The 14,484-nt window shown below is 47.9% G+C and overlaps 1 protein-coding gene and 1 long non-coding RNA gene across 2 annotated transcripts in view; one reads left to right on the top strand and one right to left on the bottom strand.

The window, feature by feature from the left end:
• LOC135902174 (atrial natriuretic peptide receptor 1-like) overlaps nucleotides 1-14,484 on the bottom strand; it is a 152,684-nt gene that overhangs the window by 1,109 nt on the left and 137,091 nt on the right. The window contains exons 20-21 of the mRNA XM_065432126.1: nucleotides 12,046-12,144; nucleotides 9,950-10,041 (exon numbers count right to left, since the gene is read on the bottom strand). Of these exons, the coding sequence (XP_065288198.1) occupies nucleotides 9,950-10,041; nucleotides 12,046-12,144 (191 nt within the window). The remainder of the gene's footprint in view (nucleotides 1-9,949; nucleotides 10,042-12,045; nucleotides 12,145-14,484) is intronic.
• Nucleotides 1-14,484, top strand: part of LOC135902176 (uncharacterized) — a 59,408-nt gene that overhangs the window by 1,135 nt on the left and 43,789 nt on the right. The gene's annotated exons all lie outside the window — the stretch shown is intronic.

Raw genomic sequence — 14,484 nt, 5'->3', positions numbered from 1 at the left:
TGCTCACATCTCATATAGAGAGTACACAACCGCACAAATAAAGCATAAGTGAGAATATTCACTATATTTGACACAGCATCACGTCACAATCTAACCTAAATGCACCCATCTATATTTATATCCCTCAATCTATAACGACAGGCATTGCACTGCTGAGCCTTGGGCGTTTTGCACGAATTAGATCAATGGGTTCACCCAGATTTGAACTAAGTGCAATATGCATGTATCCTTAGAACCAATATACAACTATTATTTCGGTGTTGAGATGAAATCAACATTACATTGAAATAATTTGTGAAAATAGGACTTTACTCTTTTAATCTTCTTTAAGACAGCATGCGTGTCACCTGTAGTTTTTCTCTGGTACTGAAGACATATATAAAACAACATATTTAATGAAAATGTAGTTTAAAATAAAGTTACTGATTAAATCTTATAAGGTTGATACAATATATATAGCCATTACTTTTATAGGCAACGTATATTAGAGTTTTGACGACATTAGAGTGTTAATTATGGTAATACAATCTTGGCATATCACAGCACGCATCGCCATGAGCAAACTTCAGAAAGCCTGCACTGCTTCACACTCATAACTATTCGTGGATGGAAGCGAACAGCCTTTGGCTTAACATTTTCCTATTCTTATGGCACTGTTCATATTTTTTTGTTTTCGTTGGTGATGTATTGGATGCATAATTTTCACCCACTACTGTTTTGCACCACTAGATGTAGTCGCGCTTTAATCGAACCATCATAATTGACATGGCTGCTTATTGGCTTGAAACCACATTTCAAGCTCGCCTTCACGACCATGTGAATTGAACTTGATTCCAACCGCAAAGACGAGTCGGCGCTCTGGTCTAACATCGTGATTTCGGCCACACTGCGCAGCACCATCAGCCGGCAACCGTAACGTTTCACCTTCGGACTGCGCTAAACGCTTTAGTTTTGCACTCCCAGGACCGGCCGTCAGACAGTAGCGTTCGCGGCGTACATACATCTGACATGCATTGTCACGGTAGGGCGAGAGACCAGCTTGAGCGGATTGCGCCGAATGCGGTCGTCTGCTGATAAGCTCGCTGTTATTCGCGCGCATACGGGTATATATTGACACGTATACTTATCTTTATCGGGCAACCACGTTTCGCAGCCTAACAAAAGTAATCGCACAGCGTGGGACGCGCCTGTATGTACCGAAGTTTCTGGAACGTTATCGATGCTTCTATCTGCTGTCTGTTGTCGCTGAGCGTTATGTTATCTGATTGCATCACTTGACGCGAATGGTGTAGAACTTTGTGGAAGGCATGCGGGTCCGAACGATTAGTCTGGAACATTCGATGACTGCTCTATAAAAGCCGACGCGCTTGACCCGCTGATCAGATTTTCGACGATCGCCGACCGTGTTCGCCGCTATCGTTGTGCTATAAGTGTAGCCTCTTTTGTGGGCACAGGTTCGCCCAATAAAAGTTAGTTTTGTGTTTCACAGTATTGCTACTGTGTTCTTTGACGTCACGACCACGTGACATCTGGTGGAGGTGCTAGTGCGTTCATGTACCGAACGCCCCCGCAAAGTCGCGATCCAAGCCCAAAGCCCGAGGACAAAACTAACATCGCCGAAGACCAGCGTGCTAGCCGCAGACTGCAAAGACTGCCCCTAGAGCACGGACTTCTGCCTGAAACGACAAAGAAGATACTGATCAAGACAACCCAAATGGCTGCCCCAGTGTCCCCTGTTATCCTACAGCAACCTCGGGACCCACCAACTTTCCATGGAGCAGCAACTGAGGACCCGGAATACTGGCTGGAGACGTACGAGCGAATCGCGACTTTCAACAACTGGGACTCCGACGACAAGTTGCGGCACGTATACTTCGCCCTAGAAGACGCCGCCAGAACGTGGTTCGAGAACAGGGAGTCGACATTGACAACATGGGACCTGTTCCGTACCGGCTTCATGCGCACCTTTACAAGCGTCGTGCGCAAGGAAAGGGCCGAAGCCATGCTGGACGCCCGAGTGCAGCTACCGAACGAGAACGTTGCTATCTTCACGGAAGAAATGAAACGTCTCTTCCGCCACGCCGACCCGGATATGCCCGAAGAGAAGAAAGTCCGCCTTCTCATGCGTGGTGTGAAGGAAGAACTTTTCGGCGCAATGGTACGAAGCCCACCGAAGACCGTAGAAGAGTTCCTTCGCGAGGCAACCAGCATTGAGAAGACACTCGAAATGCGAAACCGGCAATTCGACCGCCGTACGAACGCGACAAACTACGCCGGACTTCAGTCACTGGCCACCGACGACCTGCGCGAAACTATCCGAGCTGTCGTGCGGGAGGAGCTACAAAAGCTGTTCCCATCATCACAGCCTCAGGTGGCTTCGATTGCCGATGTCGTGCGTGAGGAACTCCAACAACTTGGAGTAGCCCCTGAATCGCCGCAGCCCGAGCCGCAAGCAATGACCTACGCCGCCGTCGCACGCCGTCAAGGCCCCCCTCCGCGACCTCGCCAGGGCCCTGTCACGCCGCAGTTTCGTCGTCCGCCGCCGCCGCCGCCGCCAGCACGACCACCCGTCGCCCGGCGCACCTACCCGAGGAAGACAGACGTTTGGCGCGCTCCTGACCAGCGCCCGCTCTGCTACCACTGCGGGGAAGCCGGCCATGTGTACCGCCGATGCCCATACCGGGAGATGGGACTGCGAGGTTTCGCCGTTAACGCGCCGCGGCCACAGATTGGCGAACGACCTCGCGATATCGCCGACTACCTCGCCGCCACTCAGTGGAGCCATCGACGAGCTTCCCGTTCGCCGTCACCAGGCCGCTACCTGTCGCCGCAGCGCCGACCATACACTGGCCCAGCCCGCGGCCGGTCCATCAGCCCATATCCGGAAAACTAAAAGCAGCAACCGATGGAGGTGCGGTTGCTGTTCGTCGAACTGACGAAGATCCTCCGCCGCCGACGAAGACGACGAAGCAACCATCTCGACGACCTAATGACGACACGCCGCCGTCCCGACGAAGTCAGGAAGCCAAAACTACACCGACGAAAGACGACTTGACGACGCGACGTTCAAGCTTCAGTTTAACACGACGCAGCCGTGATCCGACGCCAAGACCCAACTGCAACGCCAGACAAAGAACCACCGACCTCGACGTCCTTCTCGACGGACACGCGGTTACCGCCTTAGCGGACACAGGGGCTGATTACTCCGTCATGAGTGGACACATCGCCGCCCAGCTGAAGAAGGTTAAGACTGCATGGGAAGGCCCTCAAATTCGCACCGCAGGAGGACACCTCATCACGCCGACTGGAATCTGCACGGCAAGAATAACCATTCATGACCGAACTTACCCTGCCACTTTCGTTATCCTCCAACAGTGTTCACGAGACGTCATTCTCGGTATGGACTTCCTGAACCAACACGGCGCAATCATCGACCTGAAGTCACAGTCAATAACGCTGTCGGAAGATAAAGCGATATCGCCGGAGAGCCCTCGTAGTCACCATGCCTTGAGTGTGCTCGAAGATCAAGTGAGCATCCCGCCTCACTCCAGCATTGTTATTTTGGTCGGCACCGAAACACCCGCTGACGTAGAAGGCGTCATCGAAGGCGACCAACGTCTTCTGCTCGACCGTGAAATTTGCGTCGCAAGAGGGATCGTTCGACTGCACGGAGGAAACACGAAAGTGTTGCTGACAAACTTCAGCAAGGAGTTCAAGCACATCAACAAGGGCACGACCATCGCATACATCGAGGAAATTGTGGAAACCAGCGATGCCTTTGTCCTCTCGGATTCTGTCGCATCTACCCCGACGACTGTAGTTCCCGAGCCAGACTTCGACATAAGTCCAAGTCTCCCCGTGATTAAGCAGCAACAGCTCAGAAGTCTGCTTCGACGATACAAAAGCTGCTTTTCGACGTCATCGAGGATTCGACAAACACCAGTCGCAAAGCATCGCATAATAACCGAAGAATGCGCTCGACCACTACGCCAGAGCCCTTACCGAGTTTCGACGCGGGAACGTGAAGCTATAAGAGAACAAGTCGACGAAATGCTGCGCGACGACATCATCCAGCCGTCGAAAAGCCCGTGGGCATCCCCTGTTGTCCTGGTGAAGAAAAAGGACGGAACCCTACGTTTCTGCGTCGATTATCGTCGTCTGAACAAGATCACGAAGAAGGACGTATACCCCCTTCCACGGATAGACGACGCATTGGATCGGCTCTGCAACGCTAAATACTTCTCGTCGATGGACCTCAAGTCTGGCTATTGGCAAATAGAAGTCGACGAAAGAGATCGTGAAAAGACCGCCTTCATCACCCCAGACGGCCTCTACGAGTTCAAGGTTATGCCATTTGGACTGTGCTCGGCACCTGCAACGTTCCAGCGCGTCATGGACACGGTTTTAGCAGGATTGAAGTGGCAGACCTGTCTCGTTTACTTGGATGACGTCGTTGTCTTCGCCGAAAATTTCAACGATCACCTCAGGCGGCTTGCAACAGTACTCGAGGCCATCAAGTCATCAGGGCTCACTCTGAAGCCAGAAAAGTGCCGCTTCGCCTACGATGAGCTTCTGTTCCTAGGCCACGTGATCAGCAAGTCTGGAGTCCGCCCCGACCCGCAGAAGACAGCTGCCATCGCAAAGTTCCCGCAGCCCACCGACAAGAAGGCAGTGCGTAGATTTCTTGGCATGTGTGCTTACTACAGGCGATTTGTCAAGGACTTTTCACGCATCGCTGAGCCGCTGACACAGCTAACTAAATGTGACATTGAGTTCAAGTGGGAAACGCCGCAGGCCGACGCATTTGAAGAACTCAAACGACGCATGCAGACTCCGCCCGTACTTGCGCACTTCGACGAGCACGCCGATACCGAAATTCACACTGACGCCAGTAGCCTAGGCCTCGGTGCCGTCCTAGTCCAGAGAAAAGATGGACATGAACACGTGATAGCTTACGCTAGCCGGTCGTTGTCAAAAGCGGAAGGCAATTATTCCACAACGGAAAAGGAATGCCTCGCCATCGTTTGGGCTACAGCGAAATTTCGCCCCTACCTATATGGCAGGCCATTCAGAGTGGTCAGCGACCATCACGCGTTGTGTTGGCTAGCTAACTTAAAGGACCCTTCAGGACGGCTGGCACGGTGGAGCCTCAGACTACAAGAATACGACATTACTGTAACATACAAGTCCGGACGAAAACACTCAGATGCCGATTGCCTATCACGCGCCCCCATTGACCCGCCGCCGCAAGATAACGAGGATGACGACGCCTTCCTTGGAATAAGCGCGGAAGACTTCGCTGATCAACAGCGAGGGGACCCGGAGCTAAAAGCCCTTGTCGAGTATTTGGAAGGGCACACCGACGTTGTCCCTAGGGCATTTAAGCGTAAACTATCTTCGTTCACGCTTCAAAACAACCTACTCGTGAAGAAAAACTTTTCACCAGTCCGCGCCAACTACCTTCTTGTTGTTCCGTCGGCGCTGCGTCCAGAAGTACTGCACGCCTTACACGACGATCCAACCGCTGGGCACCTCGGATTCTCCCGGACGCTGTCGAGAATACAGGAAAGGTATTACTGGCCGCGTCTGACCGCCGACGTCGCCCGTTACGTTAAGACATGCCGAGACTGTCAACGACGCAAGACACCACCGACAAGGCCAGCAGGGTTACTACAACCGATCGAACCTCCTCGTCGACCATTCGAGCAGATTGGGATGGATTTGTTGGGGCCGTTTCCGACGTCAACATCCGGGAATAAGTGGATCGTCGTGGCGACGGACTATCTCACCCGCTTCGCTGAAACAAAAGCTCTACCGAAAGGCAGCGCAGCCGAGGTGGCGAAATTTTTCGTCGAGAACATCCTGCTGCGACATGGCGCCCCAAAAGTCCTCATTACCGACAGAGGAACGGCTTTTACAGCAGAGCTCACCCAAGCCATTCTGCAATATAGCCAGACAAGCCACAGGAGGACAACTGCCTACCATCCGCAAACGAATGGTCTCACGGAGCGCCTGAATAAGACCCTCGCCGACATGCTAGCGATGTACGTCGACGTTGAGCACAAGACGTGGGACGCGGTCCTGCCGTATGTAACCTTCGCTTACAACACGGCGGTGCAAGAAACAACACAGATCACGCCGTTTAAGCTGGTTTACGGCAGGAACCCGACGACGACGCTCGACGCCATGCTGCCCCACGTCACTGACGAAGAGAATGTTGACGTCGCTATCTATCTCCAGCGTGCCGAAGAAGCCCGACAGCTCGCCCGCCTGCGGATCAAGAACCAGCAGAAGACCGACAGCCGATACTACAACCTCCGACGACGCTTCGTCGAGTACCAGCCCGGCGACCGTGTTTGGGTATGGACCCCGATACGCCGACGAGGACTCAGTGAGAAACTACTCCGACGCTATTTCGGACCCTACAAGGTCATCCGACGCATTGGCGCTCTGGACTATGAGGTCGTGCCAGACGGCATTTCGCATTCACAGCGGCGCCGCGCACGATCTGAAGTGGTCCACGTGGTGCGCCTTAAACCCTTTTACGGACGCTGACAAACTTCGCCATTTTTGTTCTTTTCTTTGCTACGAGTGCTTTTGTTCATTACCTTCGTTTCTTTGCAGCATCGGGTCGATGCTTTTTAAGAGGGGGGTATTGACACGTATACTTATCTTTATCGGGCAACCACGTTTCGCAGCCTAACAAAAGTAATCGCACAGCGTGGGACGCGCCTGTATGTACCGAAGTTTCTGGAACGTTATCGATGCTTCTATCTGCTGTCTGTTGTCGCTGAGCGTTATGTTATCTGATTGCATCACTTGACGCGAATGGTGTAGAACTTTGTGGAAGGCATGCGGGTCCGAACGATTAGTCTGGAACATTCGATGACTGCTCTATAAAAGCCGACGCGCTTGACCCGCTGATCAGATTTTCGACGATCGCCGACCGTGTTCGCCGCTATCGTTGTGCTATAAGTGTAGCCTCTTTTGTGGGCACAGGTTCGCCCAATAAAAGTTAGTTTTGTGTTTCACAGTATTGCTACTGTGTTCTTTGACGTCACGACCACGTGACAATATCATAGCTTTCTTTTTTTTTTTTTCACTCGCCGACTAAAGTCATGCAAAGCGCTGCGCGAAGGTTGAAGTGCGGCGATCCCTACGAGCATGAAAGGGCAGACAAAGCGCGGCTTCGAACACAGAGTACCGGGCTGCTAGGTGACGCAGCGACGCAAATCGGTCCGCCATCTCAGGGTTCGAGAAGTTCTGTGCCGGACAATACGCGAAGCTTACGAAGGCTTTGTTCGTGCGAGCGAGGGGTCCATACCGAACCACCCTTGCAAATAGCGGGAACTGACCGGTGCCCTTGCTACCGGCGTGTTCAGAAGCGAGCGACTCACCGCGCCAGTTTTGGAGCAGTTGAATAATTTGTTGTACTCTTGACCACTAAGAGACGCAGGCTCATTTCTTTCTCTTGCAAAAATAGAAATGTCATATTGCGATTACAGTATGTGATTCCGTTCCACTGCTTTCGCCTGCGGTTGGTGCCGTCAATATGCAGGGCAAGCATGTTCGCGTTATAAGATTGTCAACAGTTGTACCAAAAAGACAAGAACGGAAACGTTAACATAACTTATTTAGCAGCCGCTACAGCGCTTAGAAACACTTTAAATAGACTACTGTCATTAGAAAAATTGTGCTAAACTATAGCGCAGATGACGCATATCAGCGCTGCTATGGGACGTCACGGTGAAAGTTTCTGACAAAAAATACCTGATGGTTGCTTTTGCATGCATCATTTACTACTCTGTGCTTACTTTCGCCTGGAGTATGTCCTACGCTATCGATAGTACTAAAGATAGTATTTTGTTGCAAATATTCAGGTGCGTGGTATTAAAAATTTAAAAACAATACATTTATTCTGCACTAAGCAAAATTTATTTTGCATGGTCAAGAAATGGAGAACAATCAGCCTAAATTGACGTTAGAAGTTCGTTTCTTCAAAAATATCTTTGAACCGTAAAGTTTTTTTTAGTAGCACGCATGGAGTTGTCGCTGACTGTGTGCATGTCCGAGAAACTTGCATGTGGTCCGTATTTGATTGTTCCGAAAACTACTGAGCTGTTTTTTACCAGCCGCGTTAGTCTAGGTAGTAGGCTGCTGTGTAGTTGTTCATGCACTGTTTTGTTAAATGTCGCACAGTATTATTGTCGCTGGATGGAATTGATGACGGCCAACAATGCAAGTTCATCGTGCTTCGCTCAACTGCTCGCGTATTGTCGCCACGACACGACAGCGATTTCAAGAAAGTGACGTCGTCCTCAAGCAATCTTAAGACTGTGGTCCTGATGAGTTCACTTCTTTGGTGTATAATTGTTATCAGCTATATTTAAGTTCGAGGCATTCTTATATACGCAATACATTATGTGTTAAGAATAAATATATATTATAGTAATAATCCTTTTTATCGCGAACTTCAAGAACAAGGCTACCTACAGTGCTGCGACAAACTATTCTAGCCTTTGGTCACTGCGTCGAATGCTAAAGTTGAATAAAAAAGCATCCACAAATCTTTGTGAAACTGGAAGAGTGCAAGTGATGACTGAAAAGAAGAGACAAAAACAGCGCTTCGTCCTGCACCACTATATTGTCACGAGAAATGAACAACAGTTAACTAAATATATTGAAATTACAAATGATAGCGGTCAGTTCTAACGGTAGGATGACAAGTCTTGAAGTGACAAGTTTACATTCATGGCAAAGTAGCCCTCAAGCAACGGTTTTGGACCGGAGCAGAGTCTTCTCAGTTTTGTTGTTTCCACGCTTTTAACTACACCACAGCTCTTGTGACTTGTGACGTTCGATAGGTACAGTTCCCTTGCACTATTGCTGTAAGACTGCTGGCGTCCAGAAATTTCGCATAAGAAAAGTGAAGCCTGGGCACCCTTCGGTTAATTCAGTTCTTTAATTTGGAAATGGAATACGATAAGGAGCTTAAGTGCGCCTGCAGGATGTAACAAATCACCATTATTTGGTTTTAAAGCTTCCTTGTACCGTGGAAGTCTGCAGTAATTTTCGCGCCCATGATAGTCTCTCTAAAACCAATGATACATCTCTTGGAAGAGGATACGCGTATACGGAAAACACTTCATTGATTGATAAATGTTGCTAGCAGCCTCTCTGTTTCCACTATATTCCCTGTCACTGTCTCTTCTCGAACAGTCTCAGTATATCACATGAATGTGCCCACTAAAACCACGTCATCATTCATTTCCGTGGCATTGACCCGCTCATTCCGAACCATGAGAGGATCAAACAAGCGACAATCAGCTGCATTTACATAAACTCGACAGTAGCCTATTACGTTTCCTAGCCACTACAGTAATACTAAGCAACCATGTCAACATGGGGCGCATTTTCTTTCCTCAAAAACAAGCCAAAACTTGCACTCCGGGAGTTTATTTTATCATTGAAGGCAAGCGCCTGCAGCCACCTTACCTATCCACCCTCCTTATATGCGAAACTTCAGCACTTACATGCTCCACGCGAGACTATATACGTAGCTGCCTCTACCCTCTGTCGACGCATTAACGTGATTCTCCTGTCTGGCTCATTACGGCCGCGTATGTGGTTAAGGCGCGCTAGAAATACGATGTGCTGGCATCTCATCCACGTAGACGTAGTTACTGAGCTTCGTCGCGGGAAGCGCTCGAAATTATGGTGAGCGTCACGATTGGAACGCTGATTTTGATGCTTCACTGATCGCTACCGGTCATGCATGTTTGTGCTCAGAGGCAATTCTTGTGACATATGTCATCCAGTGTTTCAGTTTAATCCACATTGTGAGCCTTTTTCTTTTCTTGCTAAACGCAACTACGGACGCGTGCCTGAATTGTACAGATTACTTTTTTTCTAGAACCGCTATGAAGTTGTAATGTGAATTACAACAAACCTTAAGTTCCACGTCACCTCGTAGCTCCAAGCGGAATGTCTTGAACCTTTCTAGGGCCTCCTTTGTAGCTGGACTTACGTGAATCTTCAGTGCTGAAAATTAAAGGAGGAACTGTTATATACCTCTGGGGACACATTCACGCGTCCACTATGGACCAACAATACAGTACTCGCGAGACTAGTGCAATTTCCAAATGGAAGACAAATGCAGAGGAGCGATGTCAGAGAAGCAGAGGAGAAGAGCGATGCAGAGGAGTGACGTCCTGAAAATAAAATAATTATCTGGCGTTGCGCTGCTGCTGGGCTTTTTTGAAGCACCATTACCGGAAGCTCAACCAATCAAGCAATATTTTAACTTTTTTCTTAGTGGCCGAATAGACAAGAAACCCTTGACAAACAGTCCAAGAATCAAGGTAAGTAATATAAAATACAAGGAGATGCTGCTATAGTAAGAAAGTACAATTAAGACTCTTGAAGAACAAGAAAGAAAATGAAAGAATAATATTCAGGTTGCTGCGTGTAACTATCAGGTTAGGGGTGAGGAGTACAGATAAAAACAAGGTCACCTTATCGACTGTGCCTGTGTGTGTTTGTGCGCACCACCTACCACACAAAAAGAGCCCGATATATTGAATATATCAGATATACTAACGTCTCTTCAGTTGTGCATTGATAGTAAATTTGAATATTATAACAGTGCTAACACATGCATCCACCAAGGAACAAGGACGAGACACAAGCGTTTGTGCCTCGTCCTTGTTCCTTTTTCGATGCATGTGTTAGCACTGTTGTAATTTTCAAATCAAGTATGCACCAACTCACCCAGAAAGAAGTTTTAATGAAGTACACTGATAGTTGCAGGTGCTAGTGAGTGTGCGGTAATACCTGATCAGCGAATATTCAGGTACTCCAATTTAATAATATGTTAGGACACGTGCTGCAATTACGGACATGAACTCAGGCATGTTCACTTACTAGGAATTGTGAGAGTATTTATTTACCCACCATGCCATTCGGCAGTACAGAGGAGGGGAGATACAATTCTTCAATGTTCACAAAAATTACACATTCACCACATGTTTACTTCTGCGACCATTAAAGCAATGCGGCACTTTAAATAAAATAATAGCACTTTTGAAATATTTACCTTCGAACTCTGTAACAAAACACATTTATGTTCCATATAGTATTGAGCCACAGTGCTTGAGTTACACTTAGTACCGAAATAACAATTTGAACGCTAGTGCGATTAGCTGCAGTTCTGGCGGAAGTGATATAAATCTGCTAGTACAGAATTTACAACTAAGCATGTGTTGAGCACTGACAGACCCATGCTAAGAAACAATACCTCGAGGTCAGAAGCCAACTTCTAGACTTCAGTGACCAACAGTGGTGTCGACCTTTCACCTCCGAATGAAGTGTGCAACCCTCAGTGCTCTATCATTCATTTTCCTCGTTTTATCCCCTAACCCCCTTCCCCCATTGTAGGGTAGCAAACTGGACGCGCGTCTCGTTGACTTCCTAACCTGTCCATTTTCTCTTCTCTCTCTTCACTGCTGAATTGCACATAAGCACTATTGTGTACAATAAATCGTAGCGTATCACCTGAACGCTAAATTTACGCCCTTTGGCACTGAACGCGTCTCTAATCAATAATTTTCATCTCTTTCATTTCTTTACCGCTGCCTGCCCGATACCTCCAGGTCACAAACACCGTGCGCGTTATCGGCCGGACATCCATTTAACAGGAAAGTAGCAAGCGCAATGTTTTCAAGAAAGGGAACGCAAGCAATATAGTTGGTTATTATTATTTTGGAAAATATATGTTCCAAGGAGTACAAACATTTTTACAGTGTACAATGCACCGACCACATTCTTTGGTATTAGCATAAACTGTTAAGTCGAAAACAAAACGCAGCGCTGTAGTGTAGTTCTCTAATGTACGCACATGTCCGCGCTGTTCACTGTTCTATATAGTGTCTACCATTGTTTGATTTCTGTTAAAGTTACAGGCTTAGAGCAGTGGGTGCAAATTTCATGGGTGCTTTTTTTTTCTTCCTAATAAAATCTATATTTAGGACGAGGTGAGTTGCTCACGTAGGCCGTTCGATTCCATCCGGGATGCCGTGTTGACCGTGTCACCGAAGAGGCAGTACCTGGGCATCTTCAGACCAACGATTCCGGCAGCGCAAGGCCCTGGGAATTTGAATATGAGGTGGCAGAAAATCACGGCTGTGGCGGCGCTGATTCGAACGCAAGACGGCAATTTTTGTAGTAGGCATCAAGAACGCTGAGAGCGGAAGTGCCCACACTTATAGCACGCGGCAGTCTTAAGGCGACAACGAGCCACACAATACCGTTTGTATTCGGCACGCTGGGTTAGTAGGGTGGGCTGCATTGCAATAATAATAAGATGGCAAAAATGTTTCGGCTGCAGCTCTCGAAATCTAATTTAACCTTTTATAATCAACCTTTTAGCCGGAACTTGAATGACAACAATAGCATCACATTGCTCACTTATAGTGACATGCGCACACACATTGTGAGGAAAGGAACTGAATGGCAAAATGAAGGGGAACGTATAAAGGTATGGCTTTTATATCGCATGTCTTGTCATGCAAAAAATATGGACGAAAGAGTGTGGGTATACCGTCTCCTTTATTACTATAGCATATATGATATACTTATATTAGCTCGAAATGCTTTAAGTGTGTAGTAGTCTTGATCCATACCACTGGTTCCGTCGTGCGTGAGTGCCTGCTATTATAGTTCTTTCATAGTCTAAACCGCAAACGAAGCCGCGGGAACACATATACAGGACAAACACTTGCCTTCGTTGTCTTTCTTTTAATAGAATACGATTTCTTGTACTAGCCTTTCTTTGAGTGATATCTTTTACATCTGGTATTCACTACGACATCATGGCTATCGGCTGTGGTAGCCTTTCTAGAGGTCGTCCTGCTTTCTACAAAAGCGAGGCGTACATGTGAGATGAAAGTAATTATATTAATAAAACAGTGGCCACCACTGAGCTTCGCGTAGTTGCAATTAAACAAGGAGCAGAATAAATAATTATAGTCGCACTTCTTTCCGTCGAAGAAGTCAAAGCATCAGCCTCATATTGTTCCTATTTTGTTCCTGTTTTTTTCTTTGAAGAGCTCACCACTTGTTAAGTGATGGTTTCAATTGTACGCTTATAGGTCCATGTTTTGCATTGTACAATCGCTTATTTTTCAGCGACTTCTGCAAACGCAGAACTTTTCAACATTCACTAGGCTCTCTGATGCGTTGCACATACATAGATGCGCTTCGCAGAGCTTCCTTTGAAAAAGTGAAGTGACCTGCCCTGGTGGCTTAGTGGCTATGGCATTGTGTGGCTGAGCACGAGTTGGCGGGATCATATTCCGACCATGGCGGCCACATTGCGATGGAGGAAATATCGCAAAAACGCCCCTGTACCATGCACTGCGCGTACGTTGAAGGACTCCAGGTGGATGACATTAATCCTGAGTCCCCCCACTACGGTAAGCCTCATAATCAAATCATTGTTTTGGAGCATACAATCATTAACCAAACATGAATGGCGCGCTAAAACGCCGCAAACCTCCTAAACCTTGAACTGCATTTCGCCGCTCAAAAATCTCCGTTACGTCATCAGGAGGGGATTTACGCAGTGCTGGTCGATCTTTGTGTTTCTCTGCGCGAACATTCTATGAATTCGGAGAACTCACAGAACTCCCGTGTTCTTTGAATGCTCCGTTTTTTCTGGCTGCCGTATGCGTGAGCCATAGAAATCGGTTCACGCTGTCTTTCTCAGCAGCTGAGCAAACATTTTCCCTCTTAGTACGTGAGTAAACAGTGCACCGTGGGAGTGATGCCCCGGTCTCGCCTGCGACGAACCAAAAAAAAAAAAGCGAAAGCAGAGCCCGGTATCCTGTTGCCATTTCTTTTCTGTCTTCCGCACCACGCACGCTTACTTTTTTTTTACCCTATCTCCGTCTTCTCATGTGTCCATCATTTCTCCTTCCATGCTTTTTCAAGCCTCGTAGCTTGGCACTCCCGGCGTAGCAACACAGCAAAGCTATATAATCGCAGCGCCCAGCGTAAGAGGCGCCAGCACGCAACGAAGGCTATAGGGCTTCGCGCAGGACGAACATCTGCAGAGTGCAAGGAAGAAAATCTAGAGACGTCGATAGGGAAGACAAGTGACCCGGGATCTCCGGCTGTCATGCGTTCGGTAGCCGCGCACAAATGGACACGTCTCCAAGGCGCGGGAGCGATGACACGTGTGATAGCAACCGAAGAATCCAAGTGTTGCAGAATATGATTCCATGTAGACAGTCAACGGCGCTATGGTTCGATGAAACTAAAAACTAAGGAACAAAGAAGAATCTGCGAACCTTCGTTTGTGGAAGTTACGGGCGGGGAAGAAAAGTGAATGAAAACTGAATATTTTTCGTTTTCTGCACAGAAAGGAAAAGTGTCGTTTTCTTTTGTTTTTCTCTTATTCACTTGTAAGTACATGATCGTGCCTGC

This window comes from Dermacentor albipictus, chromosome 4, assembly GCF_038994185.2.
Source record: "Dermacentor albipictus isolate Rhodes 1998 colony chromosome 4, USDA_Dalb.pri_finalv2, whole genome shotgun sequence".
NCBI lineage: Eukaryota > Metazoa > Arthropoda > Arachnida > Ixodida > Ixodidae > Dermacentor > Dermacentor albipictus.
Note: the sequence above shows the minus strand (reverse complement) of the source record. Positions and strands in the feature narration are given on the sequence as shown.